This window comes from Parus major, chromosome 19 (assembly GCF_001522545.3).
Source record: "Parus major isolate Abel chromosome 19, Parus_major1.1, whole genome shotgun sequence".
Classification (NCBI taxonomy): domain Eukaryota; kingdom Metazoa; phylum Chordata; class Aves; order Passeriformes; family Paridae; genus Parus; species Parus major.
In genome coordinates, this window is record NC_031787.1 from 8,687,076 (window position 1) to 8,711,363 (window position 24,288).

At 49.0% G+C, this 24,288-nt stretch overlaps 2 protein-coding genes across 5 annotated transcripts in view; both read left to right on the forward strand.

Annotated features, from left to right (window-relative positions):
• The first annotated feature begins 6 nt into the window (after window positions 1-6).
• VEZF1 (vascular endothelial zinc finger 1) lies at window positions 7-14,398 on the forward strand. 2 transcript variants are annotated; one of them, XM_015646665.3, is made up of 7 exons: window positions 7-524; window positions 4,821-5,518; window positions 6,244-6,307; window positions 7,276-7,459; window positions 8,927-9,148; window positions 11,201-11,245; window positions 11,604-14,398. In XM_015646665.3, the coding sequence occupies exons 2-7, from the start codon at window positions 5,124-5,126 to the stop codon at window positions 12,029-12,031; spliced, it is 1,338 nt and encodes a 445-aa protein (XP_015502151.1). In that variant the 5' UTR covers window positions 7-524; window positions 4,821-5,123; the 3' UTR covers window positions 12,032-14,398. The 2 variants fall into 2 exon arrangements, with proteins under 2 accessions (XP_015502151.1, XP_033374751.1); XM_033518860.1 differs by lacking the exon at window positions 11,201-11,245.
• Window positions 14,399-18,561: 4,163 nt separating this feature from the next.
• The window catches only part of CUEDC1 (CUE domain containing 1), a 21,782-nt gene continuing 16,055 nt past the window's right edge, over window positions 18,562-24,288 (forward strand). Inside the window, exon 1 of one of the 3 annotated variants that reach the window (XM_015646669.3) lies at window positions 18,562-18,651. The gene's annotated coding sequence lies outside the window, so the exon portion shown is untranslated. The remainder of the gene's footprint in view (window positions 18,652-24,288) is intronic. The other 2 variants (XM_015646668.3, XM_015646670.3) reach the window with 2 other exon arrangements.

Sequence of the window (24,288 nt, forward strand, 5' to 3'; positions counted from 1 at the left end):
AAAAAAAAAAAACAACCCCAAGCTTCCACCGGGCTCCAACAAAACCCCGATGGAACAAACGCCGTGTCTGGGAGAATAAATTAATCCCTCTTTAAACAGCCTGACTCAGGGCCGGCTGACGAGGGAGCTTGTTTTCTTTTAAAATAGGACGCGAGCGGGCCGGATTTCTGTAAAAACTGGCGAAATCCTAACGGGAATGGGGAGGAATAGGGACGGTGGAGCGTGCAACCCCTCCCTTTGCCAACTGAGTCACAATTTTCCCCCTTTCTGTCGGTGAAAGACTGACTTAAAAACACCGCTGTTTATGTAATTCCGAAGAAAATCCAGTGTATCAGAAAAAAAAAACTAAAAGAAAAAAAAATCCTCGCCTGGCTTTTGTGAGCCTCGCGAGCCCTTTCGCACCAGATTGTTTTCTCCTGTTTTTTTTTTTTTTTTTGAGCTGGAAAACATAAAATGTGTGATTGCAGCAGCAGCAGCGGGAAAAAAAAATAAAAAAAATCGCCCAGCACATCACCTTTCTCAAGGTAAAATAATCCTCTTTGCACGTTCCCGGTGGCGGCCGCTCGCTTCCTCACTGTCCTCCTCGGAATTAAACCCAAACCCAACCCGTGACACGAGTTTGAAAACCTGAGTTGAATGAATAAATCCGGCAAGAGCGAGCACCATTCCTTTAGGGAGGAAAAATTCGTCCCTTGCAAGTACCAAGGGATGAGTCACTCGCTCGGGTTCTCTGCCTCCGAAAACACGCCGGGAATGTTCCGGGGAGCCGGGACCCGGAGCTGGGCGCTGCGTTTTCCCCCTTTTCCTGATGGATGCGGGTGATGCCATCGAGTTTGGCTGAGGTCTGGTGAATTATTTCTCACTCTAGTGGGCAGTTGTGATTCGCACGTAGGAAACTTCACGCTAAGAAGTTAATCTCCTTAGTTTAGGGCCATCTCTGTCCGAGCCGGGGCTGCTTTAGTGCCTTGCTGCCTCCCAGCTGAGCGTTTTCCAGGGGAAATTTTTCCTAGGCTGGCAGGACTGTATTGCAGCAGGCTGAGAAATGCCAAGTAATGCTTTCAAGTACGTGTCCAGCTCCTCGCTGCTTGTCCGTGGTTTTTTTTGAAGGTGCTGAGTTTTGAAGTAGTGATGTCACACGCTGATTTAGGAGTCAGCTTTGCTGCTTTTAATTAAGGAGTCAGCAGTTCACTTTCCGAATGTGCGACTCGGAAGCATCTTCATAAAACTGTGACGTGGAAATTTTCCTCTGATTTTTTTTTTCTTCTCTCTAATTAATAAAGCTTTCAGAGCTCATAATAAATGCTGGATATTGTTTCTTGAGTGGTTTTGTTAAAATCAATGATTTGGGGTGCAAGCATGCCAATGCACCCAGCAGAAAGCAGCACTGAGGTAGTCCTGATGTGACTTTCATTTTTCTTCTTCCCATTCTCACAGCAGCACAGCAGCCCTGATCCAGCTGATTAGTTAAAACTAGTTAAAAAGCGTGGATTTAAAAGCCTTTTCCCAGTGTCAGTTAAATTACAAATGGAAGTGACTGAATATTCACACTCGTTCTTCCTGGCGGGAGTGTTAAACCAAGTGTGTGTTCCAGCTGGGACAGGATTCCTAAGGGACAGCTTGATACGTGGAATATAAAGTTGTAATTTTTAGCCAAATGTTTTTAGAAGTCTTAGTCCTGTAGCAGTGGGCTGTGTGACTGTAAATCGCTCCTTCCAAATAAAGTTGTTTGATTGTTTTTAGGTGGCATTTTGATGAATTGTATCCCTTTCTAAAGAAACAATCGTGCTACTGAATAAGCAGTTCTTGTTTGGATCTTCTTAGTCCCCAAAATGCATAGTTTGAAAACCACTTTTAGGATGTGCTTGGGAAGCGAAAGTTGTATCTGTTAATGTGAGGAGGACTCATCCATCAGATGGAGTGTTCAAGATATGACTCATGCTAATTTGTTGCTCTCACATTAAGGCTGGAGCACAAAAATATTTTAGCCTCTGGCATTGGAAGTTCACAGTGCCACATCCTACACTCCGGGTCACGAATTGCAGGGTTTTTTTGTTTAGTTCCCCCCCAGGAGAGAAGGAATTAGTGACAGAACAAGGGGATTTTGCACAAGAGCCCATCCCAGGCCATCCAAATATCTCCAAAATGTTGACTTGATGTTAGTCCTGGGTCAAGTAAAACCGTGGTGGGAGCCCGCATAACTGCGCCTGCCAGAGGCGTGCAGCAGGTGCTGGCTTCCCTTCTCCAACAGGGAGTTAAAAAAAATGCTGCCTGATCCTTTTTTAAAAGGCTTTAACGGCCCTTGGAAACCGAGGAACACGGCTCGTGGCAGAAGGGCTGCGAGGAGCACGGTGCTGCGAATAACGCTGCCTCCCCGGGAACCAAGACTTATATAAGCAGCAGCTCCATAGCCTGTAGCCTGATGAATACACTTTGTTTTATGTCCACTGTCTCCATTGGATCTGTAGGAATAAGTGCATCATTACCTTGAAGTGCTGAGGCTTAAAAATATCCATAAACTGCCTAAGTTTGAACCTTGTCCAAAGGATTTGGGCTCTCCATTATCCGATCTGCTAGCTCTGCCTTTGAAATTGTATCTCTGGAGCTATCATTAGGTGCTCTGCAGTGTCTTCTGGTGCAGTTTAACAACATTGTTTAATGCTGATTTGAAGTTGTAAAACATTTCAGATTTTTTTTAAGTTAAAATTGTGTTGAAGTGCACAACTTGCTCAGTATTGTGCTGTTGGTGTGTATCATGCAAACTCTTACTTTCATGCAATGTAGAAGTGTCAAAACCTTTTTAAAAATATGGAAAATAAATGGCTGAAAATCCACAATTGTCACTGAAGTCAGGGAAGAGTTTAATGGAGCTGCTGGAGCTTGTGCTGTGCCCTGATTTAGCAGCGTCGCCTCCAGGAGAGTTCTGGATCCAGCTCTTCAGCACTCGCTCCCTGAAATAAGCCAGCCCCTTGGGCTGTTGTTTGAGGTGGCTGCTGTGGCCAGGCAGGTGTGGCAATATCCAGCCTACCTGTTGCATCCCCAGCATTGGCACAGACGGATCTAAAAAGCAGATACAGATGGACAGCCTAGCCTGGCTCCTAATGATTCCCACAAGTTTTGTCTCCTGTAAACGTCCAGAGGAGTCCAGGCGTTCTCCTGCGAACTGTTTTCCTGTCAGATAGGCTTGAAGTGTTTGGGAGCTTGTATTCCTTCCCACGTGGGTTAGTGTTGGTATCCACCCATGGCTTTTATCCAGAGATCACCAGCATCATGCTCCCAAAAAGTGAGATTGGAGCAACGCAGGAGCTGCCCCACAGCAAGGGAGAGATGCTCTGGGAGGGCTGTAGTCCCTGCTGCGATCCAGAGAGGCAAAGCACCCAGGATACAACTAGGAAAAAGGCCCAAAGTGAGCTTCTAGAAATACTGGCTTGTCCAAAGGACGTGTTGAAATGGATTCCCATGGGAAGAGCATTAGCCTGAGTGCGCTTCCTAGTACTGTCCACCCCAACAGATGTAAAAGTAGACAGATCAGGGTCGTGCACTGGCGCAGTGTTCTATTCAGCTCTCACAGCTTTGAATCATGCTTTTTGTGAGGAAAACCATAGGAAAGGAGTCCTGGAAGGCTGCACTACTGATCTAATGGGAATGCAAGCTTCCCCAAACTGAGCTTTAGGCCTGGCACGCTGCGTTAATAACGAGCCTGATTTAAAACTGGTCTGATGAGACCGAAGCACATCTTGAATACAGATGCACTTAAACTGGCTTAAGGTGCTGGAGTGATTTATTTTAATGCTCCATTAGGCTGAATTGGTCTGTGTGGTTTCTAAACCACATTAAAATTGTATCTGCCAGGGTTTTGTCCCAGTCTGACTGGATGAGTTTTAATAACAGTGTTTCTGCCTTAGAATAACCTCGCGTGGTGCAGCAGAGCCCGTGGCAGGCAGGCTGCAGCTCAGCTGAGCGGTGCTGGCTGCGGGCCCCCCCTTCCCTTCCCTGTAGCTTCTGCCACAGATTCTGTAGTTCAAAGTTAGTTGGTATTGGCTGCTTTCAACCAGCTTTCAGGGTTTATTCCCAATACCCCTGAACTGTGTTCTCCAGCATATCTAGATGTCTCCCAGTGTGTATCGACCAGCTTCTCTTCCCCGCACAAAGTAGCTGCTGACGAAGAGAAAAAGGCCATGCCGCTATTCTTGTTAGTTCCAGACGCAGAGAGCACAGTGGTCAGTGGATAAATGCATCAGGAACCTGCTAAATATAGAGATGTGGCTTTAGACAGCTCCCGATTGCAGTTGCTTTGGTTTCAGTGCTGGCACAGGAGTATGAACACACTGTTTAAATAAGACGCCTTATCACATCCTGGCTCTCTGTGGCTGCAGTTCAATTCTCAGTGTGCACTAAGCTCGGCTTAAAGGTGGGGCCTTATTTTGCAACTCCTGTCAGTACCTTCATCCTCTCCAGAGATAGTCCTGAGGTGCCATCTGATACAATCATTAGCAAATGAGTTATCTGTTATGTAAAGAGGAAATGCTGTTACTAAAAGATCTGACAAGGACCTGGTTGTCTTCTGTAAAAAGTTGCCCTCCAGAAACTTAATAATTCCTTGATTGTTTGCTGTGTCCTACACTTACCACAGGATCTGCACAGCTAGGGCATTTACAGCACGAGCGGTTTATCTTGTCCAAAACCAGCATTATGTAACCTTCCCCTGTTGTTCCTTCCATGGCTTTTGGTCTAGAATGTGCTTCCCTGTCGTTTGTAAATGTTCTTACCGTGCCAGAGCGTGCAGCCATCCAGAGAATTTAAGTGTGAATGTTTGGTTTTAGGCACACGAAGCCTCCCATCACCAACAGCAGGCAGCACAGAACAGTTTGTTGCCTCTCCTGAGCTCTGCTGTTGAGCCGCCCGATCAGAAGCCGATTCTGCCCTTACCAATAACGCAGAAACCTCAGCCTGCACCAGAAACATTAAAGGATGCTATTGTTGGGATTAAAAAGGAAAAACCTAAAACCTCCTTTGTGTGCACTTACTGCAGCAAAGCTTTCAGGGACAGCTACCATTTGAGACGTCACGAGTCCTGCCACACAGGGATAAAGTTAGTGTCACGGCCAAAGAAAACTCCCACCACAATGGTGCCCCTTATCTCGACCATCGCTGGTGACAACAGCCGGAGTTCACTGGTTTCGACTATCGCAGGCATCCTGTCCACAGTCACTACGTCTTCCTCTGCCACCAACCCCAGCAGCAGCGCCGGCGCCACGGCCATGGCGGTGACGCAGACGGTGAAGAAGCCCAGCAAGCCCGTGAAGAAGAACCACGCTTGTGAGATGTGTGGAAAGGCCTTCAGGGACGTCTACCACCTCAACCGGCACAAGCTGTCCCACTCCGACGAGAAACCCTTCGAATGTCCCATTTGCAATCAGCGCTTCAAGAGAAAGGATCGCATGACCTACCACGTGAGGTCTCACGAAGGTGGCATCACGAAACCCTACACCTGTGGTGTTTGTGGAAAAGGCTTCTCAAGGTACCACGTAGCAAATCCCAGGCATGCTCCGCTGTTGGCTTTTCATGAGCAAGAAGGGTTATGCTATGGTAGTGAGGAGCTGGGAGAACCAAACTTCTCAGGAGATTGGTGAGGGGATAAAGAGCCTTGTCTGCCTTTAGGGTGGGGGAGTCTCCGTCTGAGCAAGGTTAGCAATGGTCAGAAGTGGTCACTTTTTTAGGACAGTGGTTTGAAATGGTTTCTCAACCTCATCCAGGTCCCATAAGATGTGTGTCTGTGTCGCTGGGGGTGGGCACAGAGCTCCCTTACCAGCCTTTGCCATGGTCTGTGACCAGATGGGGCAGGGCAGGGTCTCCACCTGGTCTTACAGCAGGGTGGAGGGCACTGACAGAGCACAGGGGCAGCTTGCACTGCTGCCAGCTCTGTTTGTACCTGTACTTGCAACAGAGAAAACTTCAACCTTTAGAACTGTTGTGCTCTCACCTTTACACAAGGTGTGACCAAATGTGCCATTTTCAGGTGTGTGAGGAGAGCAGAGTTAAGTTTGAAACCACAGGTTGGTTTTAAGCTGTGAGGTGCTGCAGGTGAAGCCCCTGGTAGGTGAGGAGAAGGGATTTATCCTGGCTGTCAGAGGGATGGGGGCTGCAGGGAGTGACCAGCGCGGTGTCAGCACCGCTAGCCATGGTGTCCCGACTCGGTGTTTGTAACACTTTGTGCACTTTTCTCCTGTTCTCTCTTTCTTGCAGGCCTGATCATTTAAGCTGTCACGTTAAACATGTTCACTCAACAGAGAGACCCTTCAAATGCCAAGTAAGGGCTAAAATGGTTTATAAAGAACAATACCTTATTGTGCCAGTAGTACTCAGGTGAATCTTTCCAGAACTGTATTTACTCCTAGAATTTTGAAAAGCAAGTTTAGGAGTAAAGCCACATCCGCCACCACACCATGGTGCTGGAGTTCTAGTGGAACTTTAAAAAGATGCCATGGCTGTTTTTTTAGGAAGATTAGAGGCTTTTTGCTTTCTTGGAGAACAGCGTAGTTGCTCTGTTTTACCATATGCTTAACTTAGTAGTAGGATTGTAGCAGCATCCTCAGCTCAGTGCTCATTTCTGGGGTAATGTGTGCAGTGTGTTTCTCAGCATGTTCAAATCAAATGCCTTTCTCAGCACATCTATTTAAAATGGGTGGGAATGGTTGATTCTGGATCTGTTATTTTGCTGGAAGGGGAAAGCAAGTTGTCATAAGTTGATGACTGAGTCTAGGAGAAATAATTTGATTGTCCTTGAACAATTAACTGTTTTGCTTGGAATACCCATGCTTATTCCAACCTGTGTTTTAGTGACTTATTAAATAAAAACCTTGAGTAAAAAGAATAGTGTTAGAAAAAGTTGTTTTGGATGGGAGCAGAAGTAATTGAGCAGTATAGGGTACTAAGTTCATATTTGTTTGGTAAAATTACATTAGAAACCAACTTTGCATATTGTAGGTGCTTTTTATAAGCTCCCTCTTGGATTGGTGGGTAAGACAACCCACTGCTTTAAGTTCAAGCAGTATCGAGTATGATTTTTGTCTTGATTGTCTCAGAAGCAAATTCTATTCTCAGTCTTTGCTGAGTAGCTTGATTTTCATTTCTCTATAAATACGGGTAAAACTTAAAGTTGCCAGTACACTTAGGATCCTGTTACGACCTGCATGGTAACATGGGCTCCCAGTGGGCCTGTAGCTGAGGCTGTACTGCTCTGTCTGCACCTCAAGTGTAACTTTGTCCTTCATCTAGACGTGCACTGCTGCCTTTGCCACCAAAGACAGACTGCGGACACACATGGTGCGCCATGAAGGAAAGGTATCGTGTAATATCTGTGGTAAACTTCTGAGTGCAGCATATATCACCAGCCACTTAAAGACACACGGGCAGAGCCAAAGTATCAACTGTAATACCTGTAAACAAGGCATCAATAAAAGTAGGTGAACGTTTTACAAACATTTCTAATAACTATGTGTTTGCGAAGAGAATTGCCTTTGATGATGTTAAAATTCAGCCAGGTGTCTGTCCCTCTGGGTGGTCACACCTTTTAACAGTAGATATTTAGTAACAGAATCTGCTTCAACTCAAGGATTGGCATGTGTGGAGTTGGTTTGCTGCAGACTGTGCCCTTATCCCTTAGGAATGCCCTGCAGTTCATGACGTGACCCATCTCTTGAAGAAGAGAGTTCCCAAGTTTTCTCACCTTTTAAGTTCAGTGCTACTTCCTGAACTGTGCAGGCCTAAAAGTCCAACAGATAGTTTGGAGATCTTAGACTAGTTAAGAACTGCTAAGATCTGCCAGGTTTCAGGTCTGAAGCCTCATCTAAAGCTCATCAAAATCAGGAGAAAATTTTCTCTGCTTTCTCTGAGCATTGACCCTGGGGCTCAGTGTTTCCTCTCTCAGGCAGTAGCTGACAAGAAAAGGATTTAAACCCATCCCTGGTATGTTTTTTGGGCATTAATGGCATCTGACTGGTGTTGTGCAGGAGGTCAGATGAGATGTTTGTAATAACTCCTTCGAGACTTAAACTCTGTGGAAATGCTGCAGTCTGGACCTGGGGGTGCCTAGCAAGCAAATGAAGACTTGACTTTCAAATTTTCCCTATTAAAATATCTGTAACTTAAGTTAACCCACATGGTTAGTAATGTAAAACGGGTTTTCGGAGGAATAAAGAGGCAGAAGTACAGAATGTCTTTGGAAACTTTGTCCTTAAAGCCTTCTAAACTGTATTAATTTACAACATCTTTGCAGTTCCTGTTACTCCTGGATAATTTGAAGGTACTGGGAATGTCTGAAATGCCTGATTGTTGAGCTTAGTAGGAAATTTGGATGTGAAGTATTTTTCAAGGTATAGGGTTACAACTCTGGCTTCCCAAGCCAGTTTGGTGGTGCTAAGCCAGTTCACATGAGGCATTTAGAGCAGTTGTTAGAGGTGGAAATGATGAGCTGTACTGTGGCCAGAGAGTAGCCACAGACTGTTCTCTGATGTAAAGGTAAACTGAGTCATACTTCTGATACAAAGTAAAAAGGCTTTTTTATTTTTCATTTTCATTATTTTTCATTTTTAAGCTGGAGCTAAAGTTCAGAAAAAGTGGAATCAGTTTGAGTTCTGGAGACTCACTGGAGTCTTTAATTTCATTCTTCCTAAATACAAACTAAATGACAAAAGAAGTCCATTTTTGACAGTTAAAGTAGATGTTCTTGACTTATATTTTGGTTTTTAGCTCTTGGAAAAGTAGTTTTATGAAGCACAGAATTAATGATATTGTTTTAAAAACTGTGATTTTGTTCTTGGAATCCTCTGAGATTCCACGCATTTTTTGTGTAGAAGTTGCCTTTATGATCTCAGCAGAAAACAGTAACTTTTCAAGGTGAATTTGTGTTCTTACTTGATTGGCATAGCATGCATGAGTGAAGAGACCAGCAACCAGAAACAGCAACAGCAGCAGCAACAACAGCAACAACAACAACAACAACAGCAGCAGCAGCAGCAGCAACAGCAACAGCAACAACAGCAGCAGCAGCAGCAACAGCAGCAGCAGCAGCAACACGTAACAAGTTGGCCTGGAAAGCAGGTAGAGACCCTGAGATTGTGGGAAGAGGCCGTCAAAGCGAGGAAGAAAGGTAAAACAAACCAATATTGACACGGTTGGGGTTGTGAGATAGGGGAGGTTACAGTCAGACAGGGAGCTGAAGGTGTCAGGAAGGATGTCTTACCATGACAGTTTCATTCTTAGAAGTCATAGCTAAGAGAGAGCAGGAGGAAACAGCCCCCAGATTAATTAGGCTGTGTTAAATGACCTGCTCATGACTTGCTCCCTTGCTCTCTGTGCTTGCCTGTGTCCTTAGAGCCATCAATTACAGAGGGGAGCTTGTGTCTGCTCCAGGGCAGGAGTGTGGGCTTTGACTTGCATGTGGCTTCTAGCTGTGTTTGTGCTTATTTACCCTGTTCACTTGTGCACACACACCCACACCCTCTGTTCTTGCACCTTATATGCTTTCTGTGTTCCCCAGTTTATTCCATCTGCTCTGTCATCATGTAACAGTCTTTGCATGAAGTTTTCTAGAGCTCAGAGAACTTTTTTTCTCTTTCTCTGTTGCTTTTTTTCATTACAAAATGAGGTAATCAGTGATCCTGTTCCTCCATCAGTGCTGGCTCACAGCTTACCTCACCTGTGCTGTGTAACTGAAGTGGAGCTGCTGTTGTTGGTCACTGTGTCAGCTGGTAGAGAACAGATTGCTTCCATTTAGTATTTTAGGATACAGTAGTTGAAATTCTCCCATTACTGCTGCTTACTTGATTCACAGCAGTTAGATTATTAATGCCCATCATGTGACTTCATGGATTACATGTTTTAGAAGTTCTTAATGACCACTGCTTATTGTTTTTCAATGGCTGTTTTTAGGAATGTTTTTGACTCACCTTATTTTTTTCTTTTCTCTCAACCTTCCTTTCAGTTTCTTCAATCTGTTTTTGTTTTCTAGGTTCTTGTTTGTATTTTAGGCTGCTTGCTTCCTTTCCAATTGTTATGCCAGTAATTGAATTCTGTCATCAGACAGTACAGAAATAGCTTATTCACATCTAAATGTAGTGATAACAGAAACATTACATATCATCAGGCCACTAAATAGATAAAGCAAATTATGATGGATTTAGAAAATCACTGAGAATTATTTTCTGCTTGTTCTTTCCTATGTCTTGTTTCCTTTTCCTTTCTTATTGAGAATGTTGAATATACTTTTACAGAACAGTGGTTTGGGGCAGGATGGGGGGGTGAGGGGGGTGGGTGGGTAGCAGTGGTGTCACACTGGTGCTTTTACCTTAACTGAACTGGGGAAGGGGCCTGGGTGGGATGTGTCTTTGGGTGTGACTGTGCTTGAAGGTGAAGTTAGACCAGTCAGTGCCATGCCTGAGCTGCTCTTTCCATGCTGGTTCTCCTGTGCTAAGTCCACTTGTGATGGCTTTACAACACTAAATGGGATTTTATTTTTTTTTTTGGTCTAGTACAATTTATTTTCACAATTTTTATTTTTTTTTTTACTCTTTCCCTTCCTCTCCACCCCTCCTAGCTATGGACTTTGAAGAACCAACAGTAACCCTTGAATGGGGCTAATGTTGCTTTCAAAGTTACATTTGTGTTGCCCCAGAGGCAAAGTGGACTCTTTGCTCCTGGTTTACCTCTGACACGTGGGTGTAACTGAGCTTGGGGTCCCGCCCTACAAATGTGGAAGCAGACACGGCTTAGTAACGTTGCTGCAGAGTGTGTTTTCCCTGGTTTCTTTAGCAGCCAGCCCTTCCCTGCTCTGGAGCCTCCCGGTGTGGGTAGCCGGCAGGTGGTGCTGATGGATGTGCAGTGATCCCGTCCCCCCCGCGCCCCCCCGGCCAGCCCTGCTCCCCAGCCCCGGCCTCCTGGCTCTCCCTTGCTCTGCACTTCAGTCCTGCTTGCTGCAAACCCCCAAAACCCCCCAAACCAACATGGTGTGCAGCTGCAGCCTGTGGGAAAGCTGAGGAGCTGATGGGGGTTGAGGGATGTGCTGCTGGGGTAGCCTTGAAGTAGAGGTACTGTGAGCAGTGGAGCAGTTTAGTAGCAATAATTAAGACTGAAATAAGCAGGTGAATATTGAAATGAGCTTTGCTTATCAGTCCCTAATAATGACTTTTTAAAACCTTCACAGAATGTCAGTTCACCTTTGAGAAGGCTATAGAGTACGTACCATTCGGTATGTACACTCTCTCCTCTATTTCTACTGTTCCTCTTGGGAGGATTTTTTTGATTGTACCATACTGTTTTTATGAACATGGAAACCCTCTTGCTAAGAAAACCTCACTTGACTTCTCAGGAAAAAAAAAACAAAACAACTCAGTTGAAATGACCTGCATGAGAGTTTGTATTTCCTGTAGGCTATAGAATATTAACAGTTTTAACTTACTAATAATACCTAAAGAAAATTATTCCAGAATTTGTACCTGTTCTTGTTTGGTTTTTGGGTTTTTTGTTTTGTTTTGTTTTGTTTAAATCTTGTCCATGGTTTTTTTATGTGTTAAAAACTTTTTGTCTTTTTTATGTCTCATTTTTAGAAGCTGCTAACTTGTGCCAAACCTCCACTGCTGCTACTACGCCTGTGACTCTTACTACTCCATTCAATATAACTTCCTCTGTGGCTTCTGGGACTATCACAAACCCAGTCACAGTGGCAGCTGCAATGAGCATGAGAAGTCCAGTAAATGTATCAAGTGCAGTTAATATATCCAGTCCGATGAACTTAGGGCATCCTGTAACTATAACCAGTCCTCTGTCCATGACCTCTCCATTAACGCTCACCACCCCGGTGAACCTGCCCACCCCGGTCACCGCTCCAGTGAACATAGCACACCCCGTCACCATCACGTCCCCCATGAACCTGCCCACCCCCATGACGCTGGCTGGTCCCCTCAACATAGCCATGAGACCAGTGGAGAGCATGCCTTTCCTGCCCCAGGCCTTGCCCACCTCTCCTCCCTGGTAAACAAGTTCTAAACAGTATTAAAAAAGGATTAAAATGGAATCCTTACCAGCAGTTCTTTTTTGGGTTTTGTTTGGTTGGGTTTTTTTTTTGTTTTGGTTTTTTTTTTTGTTTTGTTTTGTTCTGTTGGGTTTTTTGTTTTGTTTTAGTTAATAAATTCAGAATAAGACACTGGGGCAACACCACCAGAGACCATAATAGCATCTTCCCCTTGATTTGGCTCACATGGTTCAGGCTTGAGTTTCACTGGAGCACTTCATTTAAAGTAAGTTTTACCTTGTAGCTGACTGATGCTGAATTAGAGCAGATACTTATTTGCCAGAGTTTTAAAAAAAAGGAAAAAAACAAAAAAAAAAAGGTAATTAAAAAACCCAATTTTATGTTTTATCCCCTCAAATTATAACTTAGAAAATTATTTTAATCTAAACACTAGCAAAGACCCCTCTGTATCTGTAACAGGGTGGATGGCTCATTTTAACCTGCCAGGCAAGTCCACTGTTTCTGAGCTAGTGTAGAACCTTTGTCTGTGTTGATGTTTTTGTTTTTTTTTTTTAATGAGTAAATGCATTACAATGTTGTCATTAAAAAAAAAAATGCATTTTTGGAGAAAATATGCATTTTACCTTTGGGAATATGGTAATTTCAGGCAGCATTCCCTATGGGAAAGGTGATACCAGCTCTGATATGCAAAGCATATGATAACTTATCATTCTAACTTCAACATATAATAGGGATTGTGACCTGATATTTGGAGATGTAAATATTACCCGACATATTACCCTAAGGGAATAGAGCATTGTAGTCAACATTTTTTTTAAAAAAACTGTTATTGTTTGGTGAGAAACAGCCATGGCTGACAGAAGAGGAGTCGAAATGTGTGTAAACATGGTCTCTGAACAGTCAGACCCCCATGGGACTCTTATCTAGGAGCAAAAGGAGTGCTTGGAAACTTAAGGAAAATTGCTTTAAGCTGGAAGATTCTGGAGGCCCTGGGTGTGATTTTTATGCCCTCTGCCTCCCAATCAGAGCCTGCTGGTATTTCAGCAGGGGACAGACGTGTTAGTTGTTCACTAGAAGTTTTGTCTTATATTAAATTGTATACAGTTTTTATTCTAACCACTAACTAGGTAGGATGCCCCTCCAGGACAAGCAGAGAGCGTCTTTTAATTTCTCCCCTATTTCTTAATCAAGTGTTGTGCAAATCTGTTCAACTTTGTAAATATTTGCAAACATCATCATTTTTACGTTATTCTTCTATTGTGTTAACACATTTCTATCAATTTGTGGGAGTTCTGGGGTGCTGAGCTGTCCAGCCCAGAACTGCTCATAAATGGTCACACATGTTTAAGCTACATGTGCTTTTTTTTTCTTAACCTGTTTATCTGTACATAAAGTAGAAAGCAAAGTCTAGGGAAACAGATATACTTTTTAGACTATCATGTCACATATTCACATTTTTAAAACTTTGTTTAAAAAAAAAAAACAAACCACCCTAAACCCAACCTCTACATTAAATAAAAAAAAAAAAAGAGGAAAAAAAAAAAAAAGAAATTACAGTTGAGATGTTTTTATCTTAATGAAGTTGAGAGCTCTGGAGATTAGCGTGTGCATTTTCACAGAGTGCTAGCAGGACTGACCAGTCACACTGGACTGCTTCCGTTCCTCCCCGGCCGTGTCCGTGCGAGCAGTGATTGCCAGGCTGCTGGCTCAGGTGACAGGTATCTGTATCCTTACGTGAAACTGTTCTAGGGGCTTGGACTACATAGTAAAACAAAAACAAACAAAAAAAAATAATAGAGCTTAGTGTAAAATAATTTTATAAATGATCTTTTGTACTTTAGGACATCAAATTGTACAACTTTTGTATATATAAAAGCTTAGGAACTTTCTGTTTAGCAGAAAGGAAACACATTCCTACACTTTTAATGTATATGTTTGTTATAATGTCCATGTAAACATATGCCCTATGTTTGTGCCTTTTAATTAGTTTGTCTCAATAAACAAAAATGTAGAGAAGAATATGTAGCTATGACTTTGTTACCACTGTTCTTACTCCAGGTGTGTAGAGGTCTTTGTTTTGGCCCTGTGTAGAGCCCGGCGTGCACAGCCAGCCCGCCAGCGCATGTCCCCAGCCCCGCTGCCCCGGCCCCGCTGCCACCTCCACACCGTCCTGCATGTTGGGACCTGTAGCTCCCCAGCCATCTCTGTCATCCCTGGCCACGACACCACCTTGCACCAGTTTCCCCAAGTAGGTACAGCCTTCTGGGTCTGGGTAACCACAGTGATGACCCTTAGATGAAATTTGGATATCCCTGAGCTTAAGGAAAAAAAAAAAAAAGAGAACAAAAGCATTAAAAGCCAATATGAAAATGTGTACTAGAAGTGGTTATCTATGAATTACTTACAATAAACAGGTGTGAGACTTAATTGTATGTTGTCAATTACTGCAGTATTGACAGTGGGTCCCTTGTACAGCCAGCTGTTATTTTTATCCCAGCAGTGTAGCAGTAGAATAAACACATTAAACACCGGCAAGGAAATTTTTCACCGTGACAGAGGCTTCCCAAACCACTAACCACGGTGCTCTTAGTGTGGTGTAGGAAAAGGGCTGTTTCCTTTTTATTTTATGTTGGTTCTGCTCGACTGTACCTGGTTTATGTCCACAAAGCTGCATTAGCTAATTGTCGACCTGTTTCATTTGTACTTGGGTAAACATTTGCTTTGTACCGTGTATTAATGGGTCCGAGGTGTGCTCCTCCGCTGTCTCAGTGCGGACATTGACTTCACTCTGTAATGCCATCCTTGCAAATACATTAAGCTGTTTTTCTGACAAACAAAAGCTACCTGGTCCAGTAGTTTATATGACGTGCATGCTCCCTGCTGATCCGTGTCCGTGCCCATGCCGGTGCGGCCGGGGATCCGCTGGCACCTCGCGCCGCCACAGCGCCGCCGAGTTAAGGCTCTAAGAAAATGGTGGATGCGAAGAACAGATGCTCCTGTTACACCGAGTTAGTTTCTATGCAGCTGATGCGCTTAGCCTAGTTTATTTCATGGAAACTTTTAAGCTGGATGGAATCCAACATCCAGGGAAGCCTATTGCTGCCGCTGGTTCGAGTGGGGTTTATATCGAGCCCATTCAGGTCTCCGATTGCAAGGAGTTCAATAGGGGGTTTATTTTTTCCTTCTGAAGTTTCCGTAAGCATTCAGCGTGAGGTGAATGGCTTAGTGCCGGCCGGCAGTTTGAGAGTTGCGTTTTGCCTTGGAAGGATGTGTGCCGTGGAAAGTCAGAGCAGTCAGATGGAGGGCACGGAAAGGCGTCCTCCAGGCAAGGAGAGCCACGGGGCAGCGGCCACAGGGACGTAAGTATTGCAGCACAGCCAGCCACGCTGCCAGAAATGCTGTACGTGCTATAAAAGGGCTGCTTTTCTCTTTCTTTGGAACACCCCAATACTTCCAGAGAGTGTTTGGGGTCAAGAGAAATTTGGGATTCAACCCTTTTTTTTGAAGAGTTACACCTGAGTATTGTAAATTGGGAAGGTTTGGTTCAGTCACGATGGATCAGAGAGAAACACATTTTAGTCTCAGCGTATGAGTTTAATTCTATTAGCCCTTGATACAAATAAAACTTTTTTTTCCCTCTGAAAACAATTTTTTCCTTAGAGAGGCAGAAGAAAGAAGTATTTAATGTGTTTGCATTTGTCCACAAGAGGTTTAAAGAAAACCACCCAGACCCCAGTAAGCTGTTGAGCTGCAGCAATCCCAGGTTACATAAAGGGGCCGGGGCTGCTGAGGATTAGCCAGGGCATTCCGGGTGCTGATAAGCCTCCAAGTTCTGCTCACTCTTCCCTCACTTTTATTTTAGAAACAGCCACTCTGAGCCACATCCCAAAAACTGCCTGGGGTTCACTTTCAAGGCTGTCAGGGTCAGATTCCCACCAAAGAGAGAAAATTGGAGTTTAAAGGACACTCAAGTTTTTAAAGCATTGAGCACTGTGGTAGTTTTTATCTCAGGGTCCCTGCACAGGAACCGAGTTGTTGAGAAATGAACGACAGTTTCTCACTGCTGGGCCCTTCCGAAAACTCCTGCCCTGCTTCATTGGTAGCTTAGTTTATCCATCTCAAAAATAGATTAAACAGTATTTTCAAAAGGCAGCTATTAAAAGCACTTCAAGTTTTTAAATGCCATTGGGGTTTCAGTGCATAAATGAACCTTTTAACCAGTGCTTTCTAGGAGAAAAAGTATAAAAATAAATCTCTTTGTCTCCTAACTGTCAGAGAATAAATCAAATTAAACCTGATCCCCTTCTACCTATTTGTATAATTCAGCATGTTTATACTTCTTGCTTATCTTTGGATTGTTCGCTCCCAGCTCCCAGAGCAGCAGCTGAGGGATGACATAGGAACTACGTGCTAATTTTTATGTCAAAAATAGCTTTCACCTTTAAAGGCACACGGCTCAGTGGCTGTTTTCTAATTACAAAAGGAATGCCAAAGCTTCTCCCTCGAATCCATTTTACAGCTGTGTTCAGATTGGACTGTCAGCCCCTGGTTAAAATTGAGTGCTGAGGTCCTGACCTAGAAACAAACCTTTTTTGGTATTGCTTTGGAAAGAGTATTTCAGTGCTGGAGGAGCTGAGCCAGGCTGTCCAGCCAGCTCCCTCCGGCAACCTCGCGTCCTTTCATCGCGCTCTGCATCGCCCCGAAACCCAAATCAGGACCACTGGACAAGCCAGGCTTATGTTTCTTAAAAATAATAACTTTTTTTGGTTTTGTTCTTCAGGTTTCTGGGCTAGTCTGGTGGAATGTGTCCTGCTCTTGGTGGGGGCTTAGAATGAGATGAGCTTTGAGTTTCCCTTCCAGCCCAAACTGTTCCATGTTTCTGTGATTTTTAGAAGTCCCAGCTTTTCCTTTAGGGAAACATCAGTGCTTTCTGAAAACCAGACATTTGGCATCTGCAGTCACAGGTTGTGTCAGAGCACAGACCTGTGCTTTCCTTGCAGTGCATTTACAATCACTCCCTCCCAAGCCGACCCATTTAGTCAAAAATAGGGCATTTTCAGGATGTGTGAAACCTTTTGTTTTCCAGAGAAGTCAGAAATATTCCATTCACCTTTTCACCCAGTTGTTCTCACCAGCTGTCAAGACAAAACCGTTTCTGTTCTGTGTTTTCTGTGCAAGGTTTGTTTTTCAGGGAATTACCAATTTTGTTGGAATTGGCTGAATTAAATTCATTATTTTAACTCTTCATAGTTGTGTATTTCTATGCCCATTTCTTTTTACTTCCTAGCATCATTAGCAGCTAAGACCCGTATCAAAGGGATATAAAATTGCCTGTTTTTCCCGAAACAAGCCTGGATTAGGAGGAGATTGCAGCCACCAAAGCTCACTGCAAGGCGCTGTGCCTCCAAAGAGTCTGATCTGCGCTAACTTGGGGAAGAGAATGATGAGGCACATGTTCAGTACACGCTGAAAGCCGAAAGTTTGCCTCCAGTATTTCCACTCTTGCTCTGTGTTCCCTGTCAGAGCCTTCCACATCCTTACCCAGGACTGCTCAGCTCCCAGACACAGATGACATGATGGAGTGGGACAAATCTCAGCATGAAGAGCTGTCCTGTGAGAGCTGTGGACCATCCCACAGCTGTGCTTGGGCTCCAGCACCCACAGCCGTGCACCCGTGCAGTCTCTGGCTGTGGCAGGGTGCTGTGGGAGGCCGTGGTGCCAGAGGTGTGGAGTTCTTCCTGCAGCATGTCTGGAAGATTTGGAGAGCCACGAGGGAAGTGGAGGCTCTAAGCTGCTGCTGTTTGTGATCTCGCTCTGGTCTCTGTGGAATGGGAAGTGTTTGCCCTGTGTAAACGGGCTCCTGTAATTTGTAAGAGGAGATCTCTTCCCGTCCAGAGCTGTCAGCCAGAGCACGCGATATGGGGACGGCTGTTTTCTGTCTGCTCCAAGTGATACTTGGTTGTAACTTCTCTGGGATGCTCAGCTGTGGGGCAGCAGTGCTCTCTCCCCTACCTTACCACGAGACTGGAGGTCCAGGCTCCAGGAGCCTGGGACATTCCAAAGGTGTGGAAGAGGCTGAGAGCCAGGATCCATCTATCCATCCATCCATGGGATCCATCCATCCATGGGATCCATCCATGGGATGCTGCTCCCCCCACACACTGGCCCCCAGGCCACTCAGGGCCAGAGGTGCCGACCTCATGGCTGGAGGCGCAGGGAATGCCTGGGGACAGCGGGGGAACCCCGAGATCTTCAGGACCCGGCCAGGGCTGTCTGACCTCGGGGAGCGGCGGGGCCGGGCGGTGCCGCCCCGCGGTGCCCCCGGCCGGGCCGAATCGAGCTCCGCTCTGCCCCCGGGGGGACTCCGGCCCGGGGAGAGGCCGCAGTCCCGAGGGCCCCGCACGCCCCCCGCCCCCGCAGCCTCTCGGCGCGGCCCCGCTCCCCCCGGCCCGGCCCGGCCCGGCCCCGGCCCCGGCCCCGGCCCCGCCGCGCCGCCCCCCGCTGCCGGGCACGGCCGCCCCCGCCCGCCCGCCACGTACGTCTCCCGTCCCGGCTCCTTTCCATGGTTCCCGGCGTGACTGGAGCCGCCCGCCGCCGCCCCCGCAGCGCGGCGCCGACCGCCGGTAAGGGGGGGCGGGCCGGGGCTCTTTGTGCGCCGGGCCGGGCCGGGCCGGGCCGGGCCGGGCTGAACCGGGCAGGGCTGGGGCCGGGCCGGGGCCGGGCCGGGCCGGGGCGGGCGGTGCAGCTCGGCCTGCGCGGGTCGGGCCCGGAGCCGCGCGGGCCCCGCCGGGGCTGGGGGGAGCGGGGGCGCCGCCGCCTCGGCCTCTACCGGGGCCCGGGCGGAGCGCCGGGATCGGAGCGGGGGCCGCGCCTGTTGCAGCCACCCGGCCGCCGCTCCGGAGCCGAGCACCGGGGCCCGCAGCCCCGGCACGGCCCCGCCGCTGCTCCGGCTGCTCGGCTCCGCCGCGGAGGCCGTGGGGCCCCGCGGCCGCCGGGCTCGGGAGGGTCCCGCGTGCGGAGCCCCCGGGGCGGCGGGGGCGGCCGAGCCCAGCGGCCCGACCCGGGGCCAAGGCTGCCATCCCCGACCCGGGGCCAAGGCTGCCATCCCCGGCCGGGGCCAAAGCTGCCATCCCCGACTGGGGCCAAGGCTGCCATCCCCGGCCGGGGCCAAAGCTGCCATCCCCGACTGGGGCCAAAGCTGCCATCCCCGGCCGGAGCCGGGCGCGGCCGGTGGGCTCGGCCGTGGGGCTGGACCCGCGTCCCGCTCAGCCCCGCAGCATCGCCGGTCCCCGAGCGTGACCCTTCCCTGCGCCGGAGCTTTGGATTTGGTGGCTTCCTGCTGCTGGACATCGTCCCTGTCCCCTGCGCCGCGTTCATGGAGCAGCACACCTCATCAGGTGCTGCCATCCCCGCCGTGTGGGTCATGGCTTGGTGCAGGAATTGGCAGGGCTGGGTGTGCCACAGCAGTGGTGGTCACCTCCTGGGTGACCAGGGTCATTTGTGAGCCCCCGACCGGGTGCCCAGCTCAGCCACATCTGTCATCCTCCATCAGGATGGAGGGCACCGTCCTGCCAGGCTCATCCTCACCTGGGGTTCCTGTCCAGCGCTGAAATTGCTGCCAGTGGGTTGTGGGCAGACAGCGATGGAGAAGGAGTAAAGTGCAAGTCAGTGCTCAAAGCAGTGCTCTCCTGCCGTCTGTCTCTCAGGCGGGTTGGAAAGGCTCTTTTTTATTATTTTCTTAAAAAGCAGTGGAGTCGCACCTCCTCCTCCTCACACCTCCTCCTGCTGCTGCCACTGACAACAAACATGGGGGCTGGAGCCGTCAGGATTTCCACGGGAGAACCACCATCCTGGGCTGACCCCCGAGGCTGCCGCTGGGGCTTTGCTGGCGGGGCTGCCCCGCGGCTGGGGAAGCTGTGGCTTTCCTCACATCCTCCTCCTCCATCTCCAAACACACAGGCTGAAGCGGCGTCTGCTCCGCTGAGAAGCTTTTTGTGGTTTTCATTGAGGTTTTCCTGTGGAAGTGCTCGGAGGGAGTGCAGCACTGGGGCAATGAGACCCCAGGGGAGCCCTCTGGGAGTGGAGATTGCCTGATGCTGCTGCTGGGGGGAGTGGGAAGCTTTTGGTGCTCATTATGGCAGAGGAGACCCTGCCATCACCTCCTGGTAGCTGTGCACCTGATGAGCTGTGACCTGATGTGCCTGATGCTGGCAGAGCCTTGTGCACCAATCCCTGGCTGTCCACAGCCCATTCCTGGTGTCAGAGCAGCCAAAATTATTTCTGTCAAAGGTGCCCATCCTCTTCCCTGCTACAGAGTTCCTGGGAAAGTTTTCCAGCATTTTATTACAAACGAGTTTTCAAATGCCAAAAAAAAAAGAACAAAACGTGCCGGCACCTGACCGCGTCGGTGGCGTGGCCGAGCGGCTTTGCCGTGGTGCCGGTGCTGTGGTTCCCCGAGCCCCGGGGAGCAGGAGCAGCATGACAGTGAGTGCTGGTGCTTGTCTGCCTGCAGCAGCACCCTCTGCGGGGCACAGGTAACGGGGCATGCTGGCATTCCGAGTGGGATGGCCAGGAGGGCATCCGAAGGTCAGGGTTTGTGCTGTGAGGGTAAAATCTCGGGGTGGGACATGAGGGAAGGGGGCTCTGCCCTAACCCTGTGGGTGGACTCGCTTGCGGGGTGCTCGTGGTCAGAGCTGAGAGGCTTTGGGGCAGCACAAAGTGATGGTGATGATAACTGGTAGCTATAAAATAAGAAAAAACCCTAAAAACCTTGAAATAATAGCACAGAGCTCTTCACAGGTGTGCGAGGCAGGGATGGGTCCCTCTGTTGTTGTGGTGGCAACATTTCTGTCACCGTGGCCAGGCTGGCAGATGGACACTGGCTGGAGCCTCACCTCTGCTCAGTGGCACGGGGTTTGTGGCAGCGGTGTGGGGACCAGGTGTGCCGAGGTCCCTGTTTTGTTCTGCCCGTTCCCCGGGGCCAGCACGGGAGCTGGATGGGCACAGCCAGCCGGTCCCTGAATGGAGAGGGAAGTTGGAAGGAGAAAGCAACCCACCCAGCTGGGTGGAAAGCTGGCTGAAAATAACAGGAAATGAGAACAGGGGGAACATCTGGGTCCAGCTCTTGCACCACTTCCGACGGGCGCGGAGCAGCTGCTGCCTCTGGGCGACAGCGGCTGTGGCTGCGCTCCTCCGTCAAGCAGCCTCACCGCTGGAAGCGCGGCTGTCCCGGAGCATGGGCCACCAGCCACCCTGTCCCCTGTCCCGGGGGTCCCCCGGAGCTGGGGGAGCCGGGGGGGACAGGCTGCGCTGCCCCCGGCCCGCCCCGCCGGCCGCCTTTGATGCGGGTGAGTGGCAGGTCCATTGTGGCCTCTTTGTGCCTCCCTCGCTTCTCCAGGTCCGCACAAAACCTGCCATGGAAACCAGAGCCAGCCGCTGCCCCAGGAAACCCGCAGGCGCAATTAGGAAATGCAAATAGGAATGCAAATCCCTTCCTCGCCTTCCTGAGCCTCGGAAAGTTGTCCCTGGGCCACCGATGTCCGCAGGCCACTGATGTGGCCAGGCTGCTCGAGTGCTCGTCTGTGGGGATGGGGAAGGTGTCAGAGCAGGGCCAGACAGGCAGAGAGAGCTGGAGTGAGCTGCTTTTGGGGTGCTTCAGGCCCTTTTTCCGGGCTCCCCACTCTCGGTGGCAGCAGGACCGGGGCATCTCGACCCGTGCTGAGCGGTGACTCATAGGTGACAATATGACATTGACATTTTTTCCATCCTCTCAGTTGCCCAGCAACAAACAAACAAACAAGTGTGTTCTTAAAACCCAGAGTAACTGCTTTGCAGGAACTGTCCCCTGGCTGGGCCCGGGCATGTCCCAGCCCCTGGGGTCTGCCTGGATCTCCAGGGTTGTTTTGGGGAGGTAGAACTGTCTCACACCCCTGCTCGGGGGGGGTGAGCCTGGCAGAGGGGAGGCAGGCTGCCCGCTCAGCAGTGAGGACCCTCCTCACCAAAACACAGTGAGAATAGATGGGAAAGGAGGTAAAATCCACCCACAAGTAACTCCAGGAAGCACAAACTCGTCAGGTCTTCCTTTCTAGGTGGCATTAGGAGCGCTGGAGATGCTGGCTCTGCCTTGGCGTCCCCAGAGCAGTGTGTGGGTGGAGTGGGGATAATGGGGCTGAGGAGGATGGAGAGTGGAGCAGTTAAGGGCGGGTGCTGATCTGAGCCATTCCCCTCCCTGGAAGGAAACAGTAAGGTTTTCTTCTCCATCTGCTGGAGGAGCCATAACTCGGAGCCAGGAGCCAAGGCTGGCACATGGAGGGCATCAGACACAGCAATAATCTATGTGGGGAATGGCAGACCCTTTATGCCCTGATCTGGGCCTAATCTACAGCTGTGCTACTTAAAACCAAGCCTTGTAATGGCTTTTATTTTTCCAAGCTACAGCCCCTGGGTACTTTCCTATCGGCAGCTGGAGTGGTGTGGGATGTGCATCCCCATTAGTGGTACTTTTTTCCAGCCCTAGCCTGCTTTTATTGCTGGGAAATGAGCTCTGACTCCTGGAAGTGGTATTTCTTCCTTCTGCCTGACAGCTGGTCGATCCCTGCCCTCGCTCTCACTTCCCCAGGGAAGGCACACACTGATGGGCACACAAACACTCCGGGATGGAGCCTGGCTGCTGTCCTTGGCGCAGGGAGAGCAGGGCTCAGCAGGGGGAAAACAGGGAGATGATCTCCAGAAAATGGAGAGAAGCGTGGCTGAAGCTCTGGTGATGGAGATGGGTCACTGGGAGCACGTGCTGGTGCTGTAAGGCAGCGGTGGAGATGGGGGACAGTCTTTGGGGAGGATTCCCTGCTCCTGGAGCCTAAACCGTTCCTTATGAAGTCCTTGTGGCTTTTAACCTCCCTGGCTGGTGATTGCCACGATCAGTGCAAATCAGCTGGGATGGGATGTACCTGAATTAGTCACGCAAACTTAAAACTAATGAAAGAGAAGCAAGATGGGATATTGGAGAACAGCGTGACCTGTTGTGGTGGCTGGGCAAAGGGGGAAACAAGCAGAGCCACTGCTGGGGGTCTGGGTCCCTTTGCCACCCAGATCTGGGCTGTGCTGGCACAGGAGTGACTCTGCTGCTGAGGAGACTGAGAGTTTCTCTGAGCCTTGGCCTGGCTTCAAATCCAGGTTAGCGTCCTGTGTAATTTCTGTGATGTGCTGTGATGGAGCAAACTCAACATTCCTCCTTTCAGGGCTTTTCTCCGCCCCACAGTCTGGGCTGTGCCGGGATGGAGCAGCCTGTGCTGGTTGGCAGGAGGGGCCTGACGTAGGGCCTTAATTAAATACCTGTCCCTGGTGAGGTGTAGCCTTTCAGGCAGGTTCTCCTCTGCTGAGCAATGTCACCCGGCACGAGGGGGGACAAAAGCCCGGTGCAATTACAGCGTGACACCGTGTCCCAGGACAACGAGGGTACGGCAGCGCTGGATTGTTGGCTCAGTGCTTTCCCGGGATAGTTTGCATCTGCCATATGGCTTAGTGACTCATAAAAAAACCCTCCTCTCTTTGTGACTTAATTAGTCCCTTTCTTCCCTGGCTCTTGGCTCGCTGTGCTGGGAGGCTCTGTGGGATGAGCCGGTCTGTGGCTGGTCCTGCCCTCACGGGCTCATCCTGGGTGTCAGGGATGGGTGACCACAGGGTGGCTGGTGCAAGGCAGGTGACATCACTCAGTGACACTTTTTGTGCCATGTGTTACTGCAGTGCCGTGGTGCAGGGGGCTGGCACTGGGGGATATGAGGGAGAAGCCCTCATCCTCTCCCTGGGGACCCTGGGGGCTGTGGATGTGGTGAGGGAGGTGCAGGACCTTCCCACCACACACATGGCATGGAAACCCAGGGCCTTTCATCCTCCCTGGCTGTGGTTTGGTCCCCGAGGGAAGGGGATCGCAGCAGCCGCTCTGTGATCACCTTTAAATCTTCTCAGCAGCCCCTCTGGCCAGGGGCCTGTCCTGGTGAATAATTCACCGTGTGCCGGCAGGGAGAGTTTTACTCCACTAATTTTGTTTCCATAGAAACTCGTGCGGTCTGTGCTCCAGAGCTTCGGGTGAATCAATACGGGATTTTTCCTTTGCACAGTGAGCGACGGCCCTTAAACCTCGATGGCAGGAGAGCAGCCACCGGAGATGCTGGAGGCTGGGCCTGCTCTGCACAGCCTGTCCCTGCCTGTCCCCGCCTGTCCCTGCCTGTCCCAGCCTGTCCCTGCCTGTCCCTGCCTGTCCC

Excerpts from the sequence above, each read along its gene's own strand:
- VEZF1 (XM_015646665.3), top strand. The coding sequence starts at position 5,124 with ATGGTGCCCCTTATCTCGACCATCGCTGGTGACAACAGCCGGAGTTCA. Across the intron at positions 6,308-7,275 it reads AGAGACCCTTCAAATGCCAA|ACGTGCACTGCTGCCTTTGC; the intron begins GTAAGGGCTAAA and ends TCCTTCATCTAG. Across the intron at positions 9,149-11,200 it reads CGTCAAAGCGAGGAAGAAAG|AATGTCAGTTCACCTTTGAG; the intron begins GTAAAACAAACC and ends AAACCTTCACAG.